Source organism: Mustela erminea, chromosome 6 (genome assembly GCF_009829155.1).
Source record: "Mustela erminea isolate mMusErm1 chromosome 6, mMusErm1.Pri, whole genome shotgun sequence".
Taxonomy (NCBI): domain Eukaryota; kingdom Metazoa; phylum Chordata; class Mammalia; order Carnivora; family Mustelidae; genus Mustela; species Mustela erminea.
In genome coordinates, this window is record NC_045619.1 from 117,376,905 (window position 1) to 117,390,480 (window position 13,576).

The 13,576-nt window shown below is 41.0% G+C and overlaps 1 protein-coding gene across 1 annotated transcript in view; it reads left to right on the forward strand.

The window, feature by feature from the left end:
* Positions 1–2,036: 2,036 nt before the first annotated feature.
* Positions 2,037–13,576, forward strand: part of MCM10 (minichromosome maintenance 10 replication initiation factor) — a 35,970-nt gene continuing 24,430 nt past the window's right edge. The window contains 8 exon segments of the mRNA XM_032349428.1: positions 2,037–2,219; positions 4,332–4,424; positions 7,483–7,824; positions 8,595–8,696; positions 8,840–8,980; positions 10,687–10,861; positions 11,313–11,478; positions 13,058–13,225. Of these exon segments, the coding sequence (XP_032205319.1) occupies positions 4,418–4,424; positions 7,483–7,824; positions 8,595–8,696; positions 8,840–8,980; positions 10,687–10,861; positions 11,313–11,478; positions 13,058–13,225 (1,101 nt within the window). The 5' untranslated portion in view covers positions 2,037–2,219; positions 4,332–4,417.

The following is a 13,576-nucleotide window of genomic DNA, read 5'->3' on the forward strand; positions in this document are numbered from 1 at the left end:
AAATCCATGTCTTTCATACCTCATTCTGAAGGCTGAAACCAAGTCTGTCTTCTGCCCTAAACCTATTCTTTTTCCTGTGTTCCTTACTTCAGTGCATTGCGTCAAAAAACACCCTAAACTTTTTGTGTTTCCCACCTCCCTTTCATCAGTGCATCTGAATCTAGTCTCCTGATTCTTTCTCAAAATCACCACTGTACTCACTCCAACAATAATGCCTCGATCTCTCACTGGAGGAAAGTTTGAGAGCTTAGATCAGTACTGTTTTCTACTTCTTGCATGGATTTGGGGGGAAAATGGACCTGGAAAGTCGGGTTGAAGAAAGAGCATTGGAAAGCAAATCAGATTGGTCCAGGAATGTCTGCATCATGGCCAATAAGTCTATGATGAACTTATATAATTAGATGTAGTGACGCATTTAATTTTCTTTAATTTGATTACAATAATTCTTCCATTACTATGAATTTTTCAACACTAGCAGTTCTCAAAAATGGTATTATTCCCATTCCTGGGTCAATATAATAAGCTCAGGTAATAAGGCACATTAATATTCCATTAGGACACAGAAAAAAAAATCAGTGTAGATGGTATCCAGATTGTTTATTTTCATCATCCTAAAGCTGATTTTAGTTTTTCTGAAAATGAAAGCAAACACAGTGGATAGAGATACAGTCTTACATGAAATAATTAGTGAGGTGGTGCAGGGCCTGAATAGAGTCTGTGAGAGGAGGATTAAAAAAAGACTTAAAATTGTTATTTGAAAGTCAGAGAAAGACAAATACTACATGATCTCATTGATATGTGGAATTTAATAAAGAAAACAGATGAACATATGCTAAGGGGGAAAAGAAAAAAAGAGAGGGAAACAAACCTAAGAGACTCTTAAGGACAGAGAATAAATGAGGTTGATGGAGGGAGTTGTTGGGGGATGAGCGAGATGGGTGATGGGTATCGAGGACACTTGTTACAATGAGCACTGGGTGTTGGAAGTGATGAATCACTGATTTTATTCCAGAAACCAGTATTGCACTGTACGTTAATTACTAAAATTTTAATTTAAAAAGTTTTGGGGAGCCTGGGTGGCTGAGTTCGATAAGTAACTGCCTTTGACTCTGGTCATGATCCCGAAATTCCCCGGGATGGAGTCCCACATCCAGCTCCCAGCTCCACAGGGAGTCTGCTTCTCCCTCTGACCTTCTCCCCTCTCATTCTCTCTCTTTCAAATAAACAAACTCTTTTCTTTAAAAAAAAAAAAAAAGTTAATTAAAAAGCGGTCATTTGCTCCATCAAAAACTCTTCTGCTTTGAATTCCTTCAAATTATGTAGAAGCTAAATATAATCCTGCACGTAGACATGGCAGTTCTCAAAATTATGTACAAACACCATTTTTAGAATGTAAATACCTAAAAAAGTCTGAATTTTACTAAAAAGTATCCCGTGAAAAATAGGGCCCTCTAACAAGTTAGTCTAATGCCAATTTAAATTCTCCAAACCTGTGGACCACAAATTCCTCTGTGAAGAGTGATTTCTATAGCATCAAACAATGTCATCGACTTAAGATCTCACATTACAGATGGTGAAGCAGAATCCCAAGGGGGTAAGTTAATTCCCCAAAGTTAGAATTAAAAGTGAACCAGATTTTTGTTTGAGTCTAGTCATCTCAGTTGAACACAAGAGGTTGTGAAATAATTATCCAGTTTATTCAGACCTCTCTAGGATCAGTCCAACACAGAACATTTGTGGGGCCAGGAGAAACGTCTGGAATGTGCTCCCTGGTTACGTGTGTATGTGCAGGCTTGGCCTCAGTCGTTACCCTCCACCTCACAGAAAGAAAATGAAGCTCAGAAGCATTGGATGACAGTCCCACAGAGTGTCAGGAATTCAGTTTCCACCACCAGTAAAAATACCCTACAGGACGACTTAAACTTCCCGGCGCTAGGGGTCGCCAGAACACTTGAGTTTATCTAAAGGAACCCACGTCTTCACCGACCGGAAGTTCCTTTACCCCCAACAAAGAGGGAACGCCGTCACGTGGACCAATCAGATTGCCCTACGCAAGGCCGGCATTTCGCTAACTCATCCCGGTTGTCCTCGCCAAGAACGCTGACGTTAGCCAATCAGCGCGGCCTGAAGCCGGCGTGCGTCTGGCGTCAGAGGTGGGGTGGAGCCAAGTTGGAATTTTGGCGGGTCCGGCTGTAGGACGCGAACCGGTTCGGAAGAGGGTGAGAGAAGTCGGAGTCTGGGTGTGGGGGGTGGCCCTCCGGCAGCTGGGAAGGGCGGCCGCCACGCGGGTCTGTGGGAAGGTTGAAGAGCTCCGAGGGCGAGCAGCGTGGAGCCCGGGCAGGTCAGGCGGGCGAGACTGGAATTGGGCGAGCGCGGTGTCCGAGCGGCCGGGTGGGCGCCGGCTGAGGAGCGACCGAAAGGTAGGGGCCCCTCTCAGAAGCACCCGGGAGGTGCCAGGCGTCGGGCCGTCGTCTATACTTAAGGGGCCGGATTTGGCTTTTTCCTGAAGAAGGCTTTTAAAATGCCTGCCAAATGCGTGCCGTGTGGACTTAACATTCATTTTTTTAAAAATTCATGATTTGCTAATAGTCCTTGAATGTGTGCCTCTGCCGGCCTCCAGACATAAATTATTTATGAATTATTTATGCCCGCACGAAGCTTAGAATCTCAAGAGAGTAACATAACAAACAGGCACCCCGCAGTGGAAATTGTAGTAAAGTCGCGTAAAGGATGAGGTGTGAGAGGGTGCCAACGGGGCCGCTCGGGTAGGGTGGTGTGGAAGGCTCAGAAAAATCGATGCCTACGGGGGCGCCGAAGGGATGAGAAGGAGCTAGGGGAGCGGTTTCTAAAGAGCCGGAGGCCTGAGAGCGCTCACTGTGTTCGGGAAGATGACGGCAGTCTAGTCTGAGGAGAAATAGGCAAGGGACAGAGTATCCATTTCCTCATAGACTTCTAAATTTGGTTCAACCAAAGAAAAGTCACTAAAGAGGTCTTGGGGGGTTTTTGTTTTGTTTTGTTTTAATTTGAGAGAGAGAGCTCCTGCAGGAGAAGGAAAAGCAGATTTCCCCACTGAGTGAGGAGCCCCCCATGGAGCTGGATCCCAGGACCCAGAGATCATGACCTGAGCCAAGCCAGACGCTTGAGGGACTGAACCACCCAGTCCCCCCCTTTAAAGACTTTTTATTGAGGGAATACCACGATCCAATGTACGTTCCTAGAAAATTACTAAGAAAAGAAAAGATTATGGTGGCTGCTCTTTGGAGAAGAGATAACAAAGAGACCAATACCAGAAGCCCATGCAGTAGGTTCAGGCAAAAGATAGAGCAGTATTTTGGAGACAGACCTGATGGCAGTTGTTGGGTGGTCCTGAATGTGAGGGTGAGGTAGAGTACACAGCTTTGAGGGGGAAAAGGCGGTTGGTTATAGAGATAATACAACAGTTGGATAACCCTCAGGAAGCTTATAGTCCAGCAGGTTTCCCAGGAGACTCTCAACACAGTGTGGTGCACACGGTACTTCCATAGAAATATTTGTTGAATAAAAAGAAAGCATCATAATTAATACTTGATATTAGACATACCAAGGTTAGCTGTAAAGCTCATCAGTTAAATAATAGCTTGGAAAATTTGTACTTTTTTCTTGCAGTTATTAAAATTAATTTAATGGGGGTGCCTGGGTCGCTCAGTCATTTAAGTGTCTGCCTTTGTGTCAGGTCATTGATCTCAGAGTCCTGGGATGGAGCCTGCTTCGAGCCTGCTCAGCGGGGAGGCTGCTGCTTCTTCTCCCTTTCCTGCCCACCATTCCCCTTGTGCATGCTCTCTCTCTCAAATAAATAAAATCTTTTTTTTTAAAAAGTCAATTAAATGAAAGAAGGGCAATGCACAGAATAATATGATTTTACCCTTCTTTTAGCTCTGCCAACACTGAGTTTTGCTGAGTAGTATTGAATTGAAATCCTGATGTGGCTAAGGCTGCAGTTGAGTAGAACCACCCACTAGATTGCCATGGATAAGGTTGCCGTCACATGTGTCATAGTAAATAAAATGGGATCGTAGCCCTAATATTTAGACCACTATCAATAATACTTGTTCACAATCCGTCCCATCCGTGTAATCTAGTACCCTACAAAGGGTACATCAACTGAGTTTCTAAAACCATAGTTGAAAGTCAAGGTGAAGGGAGATGGTGTTGGTAGGTGGAGATGAGAAGTGGTCAGACTCTGGATGAATTCTGAGCTTCAAGCCTGTAGGATTTGTGAGATTCTAGATTTGTTGCCTATGAGTTGTGAGAGGGGACAATCAAGGGTGACTTTTCCCATGTTGATTTCATAGCCTAGCCAAGATTTGACATTACTGCCATCTTCCTGGGCACCTGATTCTCCTTCGAAGCTCTCAATCACAACTCTTCTCTTGACAGCATGGATGGTAAGTTCTCTTTATTTCATGGAAAACCACCCTTTTGTCCACAGACTTATTTATTTTACTTGCAAAATAGTGAAAATAGGTATACCCCACCCTCAAGTATTTTCTCAGTGGTTCAGAGAAGATCTCACTTTAGTCAGTGAATGTTATTTGTTTCAATCAGGTGGGATTTTTATCTCCTGGCAGCATTGATTGTCTTTCATAATAATGATAGTTGGCATGTACTTACAATGTGCCAAGCACTATTCTAAGGTCCCTACTTATATTAACTTCTTCCCTACTTATATTAACTTCCTTAGTCCTTTGAGCAACTGTATTTTTTAGACTGGAAGACAGATGGTTAGTAATTTGTCACGGGTGAGATTGCCAGAGCAGGGATTGGAGCCCAGTTTGACTTCAGAGTTCACAATTAATAATGAAGTCTGTTGAAATGGTTTTATCTAGCTCTGGGTTAAACTCTTATAGTCCTAATTTTATACCCTGCCCTTTTCAAAAAAGTAGAACCAAATGTTGAAATTCCTCACGCTATAATAACATGTGACATTGATTGTACCTTTGGTAAAATAATAGTGTCCTGTTTCCAAAAATCATCAAAATGCCTTCTGGGCAGTTAATTTAATATAAAGTATAATTATTTGCTGGGAGACAGTTATGAGAGTAAGTGGTGAATGGTATGTGTTCTCTAAGAAATCATTGTATCTAATAAACATTGATTTGATTAGCATGGTGTTAATAATCTGGTTCAGTACAGATGGAATCAAAGCATTTACTGGTTCTGGGCATACATGGTTGAACAAAATCCCTGCTTCTATTCTATTGCAGAGAGCAAGATTGTAACAAATAAGTAGGAAAATATCAGGTAGTTGGTACAATGGAAGATACTAGAATGAATTTGTATGCTGAGAGAAATGCTCCAAAAGACAGGGAATAATGGGTGATGTGGGGATGAGAGCTGGTGCTTATAGGCTTAAGTCCTTGAGGAGCTAAAAGGAAGAGGGTCCAGTGTATAAATGGAATGAGGAAACACAGAGATTAGGTCAACATAACATGGAAAAGACAGGATTTTCTGTGCTGACTGAGTTAAACCAGGGTGGGCGGTATCACTGGATTAGACCTGGTGCTCTCATGAAAGAAAATGGGTTCAAGGTAGGGTATGGAGCCACTTGGCCACATTTGTCACCTGGGACTCCCAGTGGTATGAGCCAAGGCCTCTTGGGGTGTGCTGTCTTCCATAGCTGGTAGCCAGACAGAGGGGGGCCTCTTGGCTCTATTGAGGGAATGTGGCTGTCTCACCCAGAACACAGGGAGCCAGATTGCCTCTTCTCTCTTGCTGCACCCTGCAGTTGGAGTGTTGACTCAGCAATTCAGATGAATCATTATGCAACCTCTGACTTTAAGCTTTAGACCCTTTTATCAGATTCTAGGCCACGAGTTTGGCTACTGGCTGTTTTCCATCTGCTAAGAGTGCAGAGTAGTGGAAAGAATATTGGTTTGCTGGTCTAGAGATCTCCATCCTTTTTTTTTTTTTTTAAAGATTTTATTTATTTATTTGACAGACAGAGATCACAAGCAGGCAGAGAGGCAGGCGGACAGAGAGGAAGGGAAGCAGGCTCCCCGCTGAGCAGAGAGCCCGATGTGGGGCTCGATTCCAGGACCCTGGGATCATGACCTGAGCTGAAGGCAGAAACTTTAACCCACTGAGCACCCCTAGAGATCTCCATCCTAAGTCAGGCTCCTGTGCTGACCTGTTTCACCATATGGTCCTGAACAGGCCTTTGACCTTTCTGTACTTCAGCCCTTATCTTTGAGGTGAAGAGGGTGTGTGAAATGGCCTTAATGTCTCTGCTTTAAAATGGCTCAGATTTATTAAGGACTAATGCCCAAATATGGGGGAAAAGGGGGGGCACAGAAAATAAACAAATCAAGAAAGAAGAAATCCAAAGGGCCAATAAACATAATTCTTTGCCTTCTGAGAATTCCGGAAATGCAAATCAGAACAGTGAGATGCCTTTTAAAATCATCCATCAGACTAGCAAGAAATTTTAAGTGACATATCAGATATTGGTGAGATGGTAGGAAGAAATGGTACTTGCATGCAGTGCTAGTGAGGGTATAACCACTTTGGGACCAGTTTGGCAGTATCTAGGAAGGTTGAAAAATGTGCGTATGCAATAGTCCAGCAATTCCACTTCTGATAGGTATTTCCAGGAAACTCACACATATTGCAGGACACATTCGTGGTTGCTGGACAGTTTGTGATGGGAAAGAATTGGAAATGGCCCATATATTGGATTGGATTAAAAATATGGAGTGGATTGGATTAAAAATATGAGTTAATAAAATGTGATAGTTTTACTATGGAATGCCCTCTAATCATTGAAAGAAGTAAACTAGAACTCTATGTTTTGATTTAGATTAATTATACATGCAATGTTGAATGAAAAAGTGAAAAGTAGACTAGAAAGATATACCAAAATTACAACACTTAATTGCAGTGGGGCATAGAGGCAGTGGAAGGAATTGGCTAAGATTTGGCACAATAAACTTAATAAACTTTTTTTTTTCTTAAGTCATGCAGTGTAAAGGCAAGCAAACATGACAGTGGCTAATTCCGGGTGATGAAATATAAGTACATTTTATGTAATTCTTTGTGTTTTCCCTACACTTGAAATTTTTTTTCCTCAAATAATTAAAAAGAGCCTAAATGTATGTTTAGTGTGTTTTTGAATTATTCCCATTATTATGGATTGGGTTTCTTGGAAGTTGGCATGGAGGCAGGTGCTTATCAGCTGAAGTAGCACAGGTGAAAGGACACAGCCCTGTGCATGGTGCACTGGGTTCACTAAGCAGATACCAACCTCTTCCTCCTTAGCCCGGTGCCCTCTAAGCACCTGGGGAGATGAAAGATGGACACAAGAACAAGAGTTTTACCAGGCAAAATGGTGAATCAGCAGAGTCATTTCAATTGCCTTATTAATGGTGTATGTTTTAATTCATTGTGCTTGTCATTGTTGGTTTTTCTCAGGTGCGTTTACATTCTGTCATTCTTCTTTCTGCACAGGGGAGGAAGATGATTTGTCTCTGCTGACTGCGCTGCTGGAGGAGAATGAGTCTGCCTTAGATTGTAATCCAGAAGAGGGTCACCCCTTGACCCAGGGGGATGGCGAACCCGACGCATATGATGAGCTCTTTGATGCAGATGGTGATGGTGAATCTTACTCAGAGGAGGCTGCTGATGGAGACCTGGAAGAGACTGAAGAGCAAAAGGAAAATTTGGCCACTCTCTTTGGAGATATGGGGGACTTAACAGATGAAGAAGAAGTTCCCACACAGCAATCACCTAAAAATAGAGTCCTTTCCGCTCCTGCTCCCAATCAGGGGAAAACTAATCAAGAGTTGCAAGGTGCCCTAACTACTTGCTCTTCTAATTTCTTCAGGATACACTAGATGGGAGCCAACAGTTTTCATCAAAATAGCTGCTGAGTCAGGGTGGTGATAAATGACTTGGCCAAAAAAAAGGGTGGGAATTAGTAGATGAGACATTTCAGGCTGCAGAGGCCCCTGTCCCAGTGTCAGCCAGCTATAACTAGTCCTTCCCATAATGGCTCCACCAGCTTTCGTGCCTATTACAGAAAAATCTTCACTTAGAGGTTTATATGCGTGTAGAGCCAGGGGTAGGACTGTAGGCTTCTCCTTCTTCTATTTGGGCAGGAGGCCATTTATGAACAGAAGCTTTGAGGAGTGCCCTTTTCTAATTTGTGACATTGTCTCACATATTTTGAAATTGTAATCCAATTCATTGGTTGTCTATTTCTTCTAATAGAGGAGCCGCATTTATTGCATTAATTATGGTATTTACTTTATGATATAATAATCATTCCCTGACACTTAAAAACTTGTTAGCTGGGAATATGCTTCTGTGATATTTGTCAGTAGTACCAGTTTGTAACTAGCTTAGATATTAGAGGCTTGATTACTGAAAATACGAAGTTTATTTCCCTGAAGAACCTCTTTGAAGTACCAAAGTTAATGGTAGTTCTCAGTATGTGACTATATTGTGGGTCTCAGGGTTTTAAGGTGGGGAGTGGACACCAAAAATCATTCCAACATTTTCATCATGTATAATATTTCTTCTGCTGTGGATCTTAAATCAATACATTTTTTCTTCCCTAGATGAATTAAGGAAGTTACAAGAACAGATGAAATCCTTACAGGAACAGCTAAAAATAGCAACACTTAAGCAGCCTGCAAGTCCTCCCCTTCTGCCCAAATCTGGTAATCAAACTGTAATTCTAGGAATAGTGTGCAATTCTGTTGTTAAGAAATTATAGCATTTTTTCTGCTTTCAGCTGCTGGTAAAATAGACTTTGAGCCCCTTTCTAAATTTTCTTTGTGAATTTCTTTTTCTTTTAATAAAGTAGAGAAGTCTCCACGCTCCCCTCTTAAAGAGAAGAAAGTTCAGAGAATTCAGGAGTCAACATGCTTCTCTGCAGAGCTCGATGTCCCTACTCGACCAAAAACCAAGCGAGTGGCTCGAACACCAAAGATTTCACCTGCAGGTATAGTAGTCAAGGCCTCTCTGGTTTTTCACTACTCTTGCTCTATTTAAAAGTCAATTTGACACTGTCATATCTATGTGCAGGGGGCACTGTCATACCTTTCTGGTTGGGAGGGCCAGGGGTCTATCTTATCTGCCCATTGAGAAAATTAAATTTGTTGGGAATGAGAGCCATGTGGTGTATTTTGTGATCTTTCCTTACATCTCACAGTGCTTAGAAATTCCTTAGATAAAGAGTAGCTATATTTACTAAAACAGTGAATTGAATTTTTTTAAACTCTATAGTCTTCAGTTGACTTGAATTATAGTAAGTATAACCACTGGATTTAGTTCTCAGGCAATCCAGAGATTGACTCTTTGGGCCCCTGAGTTCAAGCACAGATTCCTTTTAAAATGGCTAAGTTTTATTTGAAGCCAGATTGTATTAAAGCAGATGGTCCGTTCTTTAGAAAAGACTTCTTTGCCCAGAGTAGAGATGTGTACTCAAGTATAGTTCTGGTTCAGCCCACATGTAAGCAAGCACACAGTTAAAATGAAAAATATCTATGACCCCCATGTATTGATTTTGTTGCACTGCCTCAGTTTGCACATGGTAATACTTTGAAAGATCTAAGACAAAATGGTCTGGTTACTCAGAGTAAACAGCATATTATTGATCACTCATGTTCAAAAAGGCCCTTTTAAATAGCAGTGGCATAAGACACAATAGCAGAGAATAACAGCTTCTCCATATTCACATTTGAAACAAATTATATATTCCATGTATCCATTTATGAATGGCATCCTTCCCTTTAGGACCTTTGACATTAATAAGGTGTTTCATTAAGTAGTATCCAAAGTTAAGTTTTGAGGGGGTGAGGCATGGGCAGGCTTTCTAGAGGTTCTAAAGTTCTAGGGTTGTCCTGACCCTGGAAGCTTATGATGATGACCCAAAGTCTCTTTGAGGATAAAACAATACAGTGTTATTTCAGAGAAAATACGTTTATTAAGGAAAATATCCAAAATATCCTGACTTTCAGGAACATTATCAAACACTTCTGAAGTAAGAAAACTAACTACATTGGGGATATTTAATGCAACCAAGTCAGTAGAATTCCCTGGTCCCCCTAGTTCCCCACCCCCTTCCCCACCACCACCACAAATGAAATGAAATGGAACAGAATGGGATGAGATGAAACCAGAAACAAAGAAAGGGAAGCTAACATTGGGTTTTCTTCAGGTCACAGTTGATCTACACACAAATCACTAATTGATCCCTGAAGGAGGGCTCTTACTCCCTCGTGGAGTCTACCACAGCAGTCTGTGTATGGGGAATACTCAGTCAGTGTCATTGCACAAAGGATCTGTATTTGAGAGCAGCACTGTAATATAGCCGCCACCTGTTACATGTGACTTTTTAAGTTTAAATTAGATTAAATAAAATTAGACCTTCATTTCTTTGGAAACACTATTCCATTTTAAGTGCTCAGTGGCCACCATATCAGACAGCATCAGTGTATAACCTTTCCATTGCCACAGGAAGTTCTTTCGGGCTACACTGCAGAAGTTTGGAGGATAGTACAGAAATGGGCTTGTGGGTGTCCTTTGTTCTCAAGATTTTGTTATTGCATATGTTGATTTTAAAAGAAGCAATTCTATAAAAACAAATTTTGTAAGGATCAGTGGGATTTTTTTTCCTTTCACTTAACTTTTATGTTAATTTTCTAGAGCCCAAAAGCACATCTTCGAAGATGACAAGTATACCTCCCCAACCACTCCGAACTACTCCTGGAAACAAACCTAGTGGGTTGGCCAGAGATCACAGCACAGGAACCCCCAGGAGTTCAGGGGAACCGGCTCAGGCAGTGGTCTCTGTGGAAGCCTTCTCAGGCCTGAGGCTCAGGTCAGTAACTGTAGAGCCCTCACATTTGGTTCTTACGGCATCACTAGATGCTTTGTCCTCCTTCCCAAGGATTAAGCCTTTTTGAAATAATGTGTTTGTACAGCAGATCCACTTAACACCAACATCTCTTGAATTTGGCAAATTTTGGTGTTAAGATGAGCCATAGTATTCAGTACAGTTTGATTGTGAAATGTTTAAAGAATGCATTTTCATTTATTCATTTAATATGAATATCTGTAAAAAGGAAGTGGACAAATAAATAATAGTTTATTTAATCAGAAACAGTGATGGAGACTATTTTTAAGCCCATAAAAGTATATACAATTTAACCAGGATAGTAGTACCTTTTTGTAACTAATGTTAAGAAAAGTATCTGTGCTCTTTTTCCTACAATGCCAGGTAATCTCTTAATTAGAATAATAATCTAGTCCTTGCTGGTTTCTTGACCCAGGCGGCCCCGAGTGTCTTCCACAGAGATGAACAAGAAAATGGTTGGCCGAAAACTGATCAGACTATCTCAGCTCAAGGAAAAGATGGCAAGTGAGCAGCTAGAAGAAGTAGACTGGGTGACTTTCGGGGTTATATTGAAGAAAATTACTCCACAGAGTTCTAATAGTGTAAGCCTACTGATTTCTTAACTGCTCCATCACAAGCTGACCATGGGTGCTCATGTTCATGATTTCTCTACCTTAAGCCTGTCGGTATTTTATCTTGAGAATGCTGCTAGTAAGTTCGCAGATTGCCTCACCATAGTTGGATTGCTGTCTAAAGGTTAAATTTGTAAAGAATGCCCTGCAATAATAAGACCTGGTTGTACAGAGTCCTTGGGCTTTTCATTGTTGCATTTCACTTGTCATTGTTTTGGGGGTACATGTGGTGGCCCCTGTGACACTGTCATCCCTCTTGTGGGAGAGAAGCGGAGTTTCTAGATGCTCCAGAGAGCGTGCCTAGAAGGAAGAGGTCAACCTCAGAAGTTCTGAAATTGCCATCCTATGGCAGCACAGTGGATCTTAGAAAAGTTCTAACAGGTTTTAAAATCGCACTTGACTGAGAGGTAACGGGAAGATGACTTTGTGGCCTGGCAACTCAGAAAACCTGGGGCCTGAGCCTCAATCTCCCTAGCTATGTGAACTTAGGTTGATCTTTAATCTTTGAGAACGTCCATTTCCTTCTTTGTAAAAGGAAAGAATTGGCTTTTGGTTAGACCAGAATTCTCACTGAGCTCTCAAATACTATGCTTAATCATGCTCAATCCTGATTTCATTCTCTAATTGAGATCTTGGTCAACCTTAGATTGTTATGTGGGTCTTGATCTAGCCCTCTAACTGTCAAGGTGAATGTGAACACATCTGGTTCATTTGATTAAGTTCTTAATTGTGTCACAAGTGGCTATAATGAATTTGAAATGACAGGTGTGAAATTTTTCTGAACACTTCCAAGAAAGACCTTGTACAAATTCATGGAAACATAGTTATAACACTTGTATCCAGTCAATAACTCACCATAACCTATGAGCACACCTGTTCTGGGATACCTGTGTGAAATAGTTTGATTCAATATTCAGATTTTTTTGTTTAAGTAATAACTGTGAAAGTAGAAATTTTTATATAAATGGTTAGCATTTTGAGTTGCATTTCTTCAGATATGTAATGCTTCTGAAATTTTACATTTAAACGTAACCAGCTGTCTTTAAATGATACTTTTGTTTTTCTTCTAAACTAGGCAAAGATTGAATAGCACAGAGCTGACATCTTTTTATTAATATTAATAATATAATTAACCAGTGGTAAATAATAGATCCTTTAAATTTATATCAGTAAATTATTAAATGGTAGTGCCACAACCTCCTCTGGTCCTTTTAATACTCCGTGTGTGTGTGTGTGTGCGTGTGCGCGTGTGTGTATAGTTAGAAAGGTCATACTATCCCATTGACTATTTAGACCTGAGAATTGGAGACTTCACTAGCATTGCTACTGACTTGCCTTACTTCACCTTCATTTCTAAAATGAGAAAGGTAATAAATACTAAAGCCTAGAGAGAGGTTTAATTTATAATGAACAGACATTCTTAAGATTTTATAGTCAGGGTGGTTTATATTTATATATGCTTTCACAGTAGAGCACTTGAACCATAAATGGAGACAGTATAGCCCATTGTGCAAAATTTATTAAAAATAAGAATAAATATTTGTTCCAGGGGAAAACTTTTAGTATCTGGCGACTGAATGATCTTCGTGACCTGACACGGTGTGTGTCATTGTTCTTGTTTGGAGAAGTTCACAAAGAGCTCTGGAAGACTGAACAGGGTACTGTCATAGGGCTGCTCAATGCAAACCCCATGAAGCCCAAGGATGGTTCAGAGGAGGTAAGAGTCTGTTTCCATGGCTTCTTTCATCCTTCCTTCTTTACCTCCTTTCTTCCTTCTTTCCTTCTTTCATTTTTTTCTTTCTTTCCATCCTTCCGTCTGTCCTTCCTTCCTTCCATCTTTCTTTCTGTCCTTTCCTTCCTTCCTTCTTCCTTTCTTTCTTTCCCCCTTCCTTCTTTCCTTCCTTCCTTCCTTCCTCCTCCTTCCCTCCCTCTCTCCCTTCCTTCCATCCTTCCTTGTCTTTATAGCTTAGCCAAGTTCTATTAAAAACTTGTTTACCTCCAGATACTGAATCAGGTTTTTATATATCTCCACTAATTTGACTTTTTGTTTGTTCCTCACCCACCAATA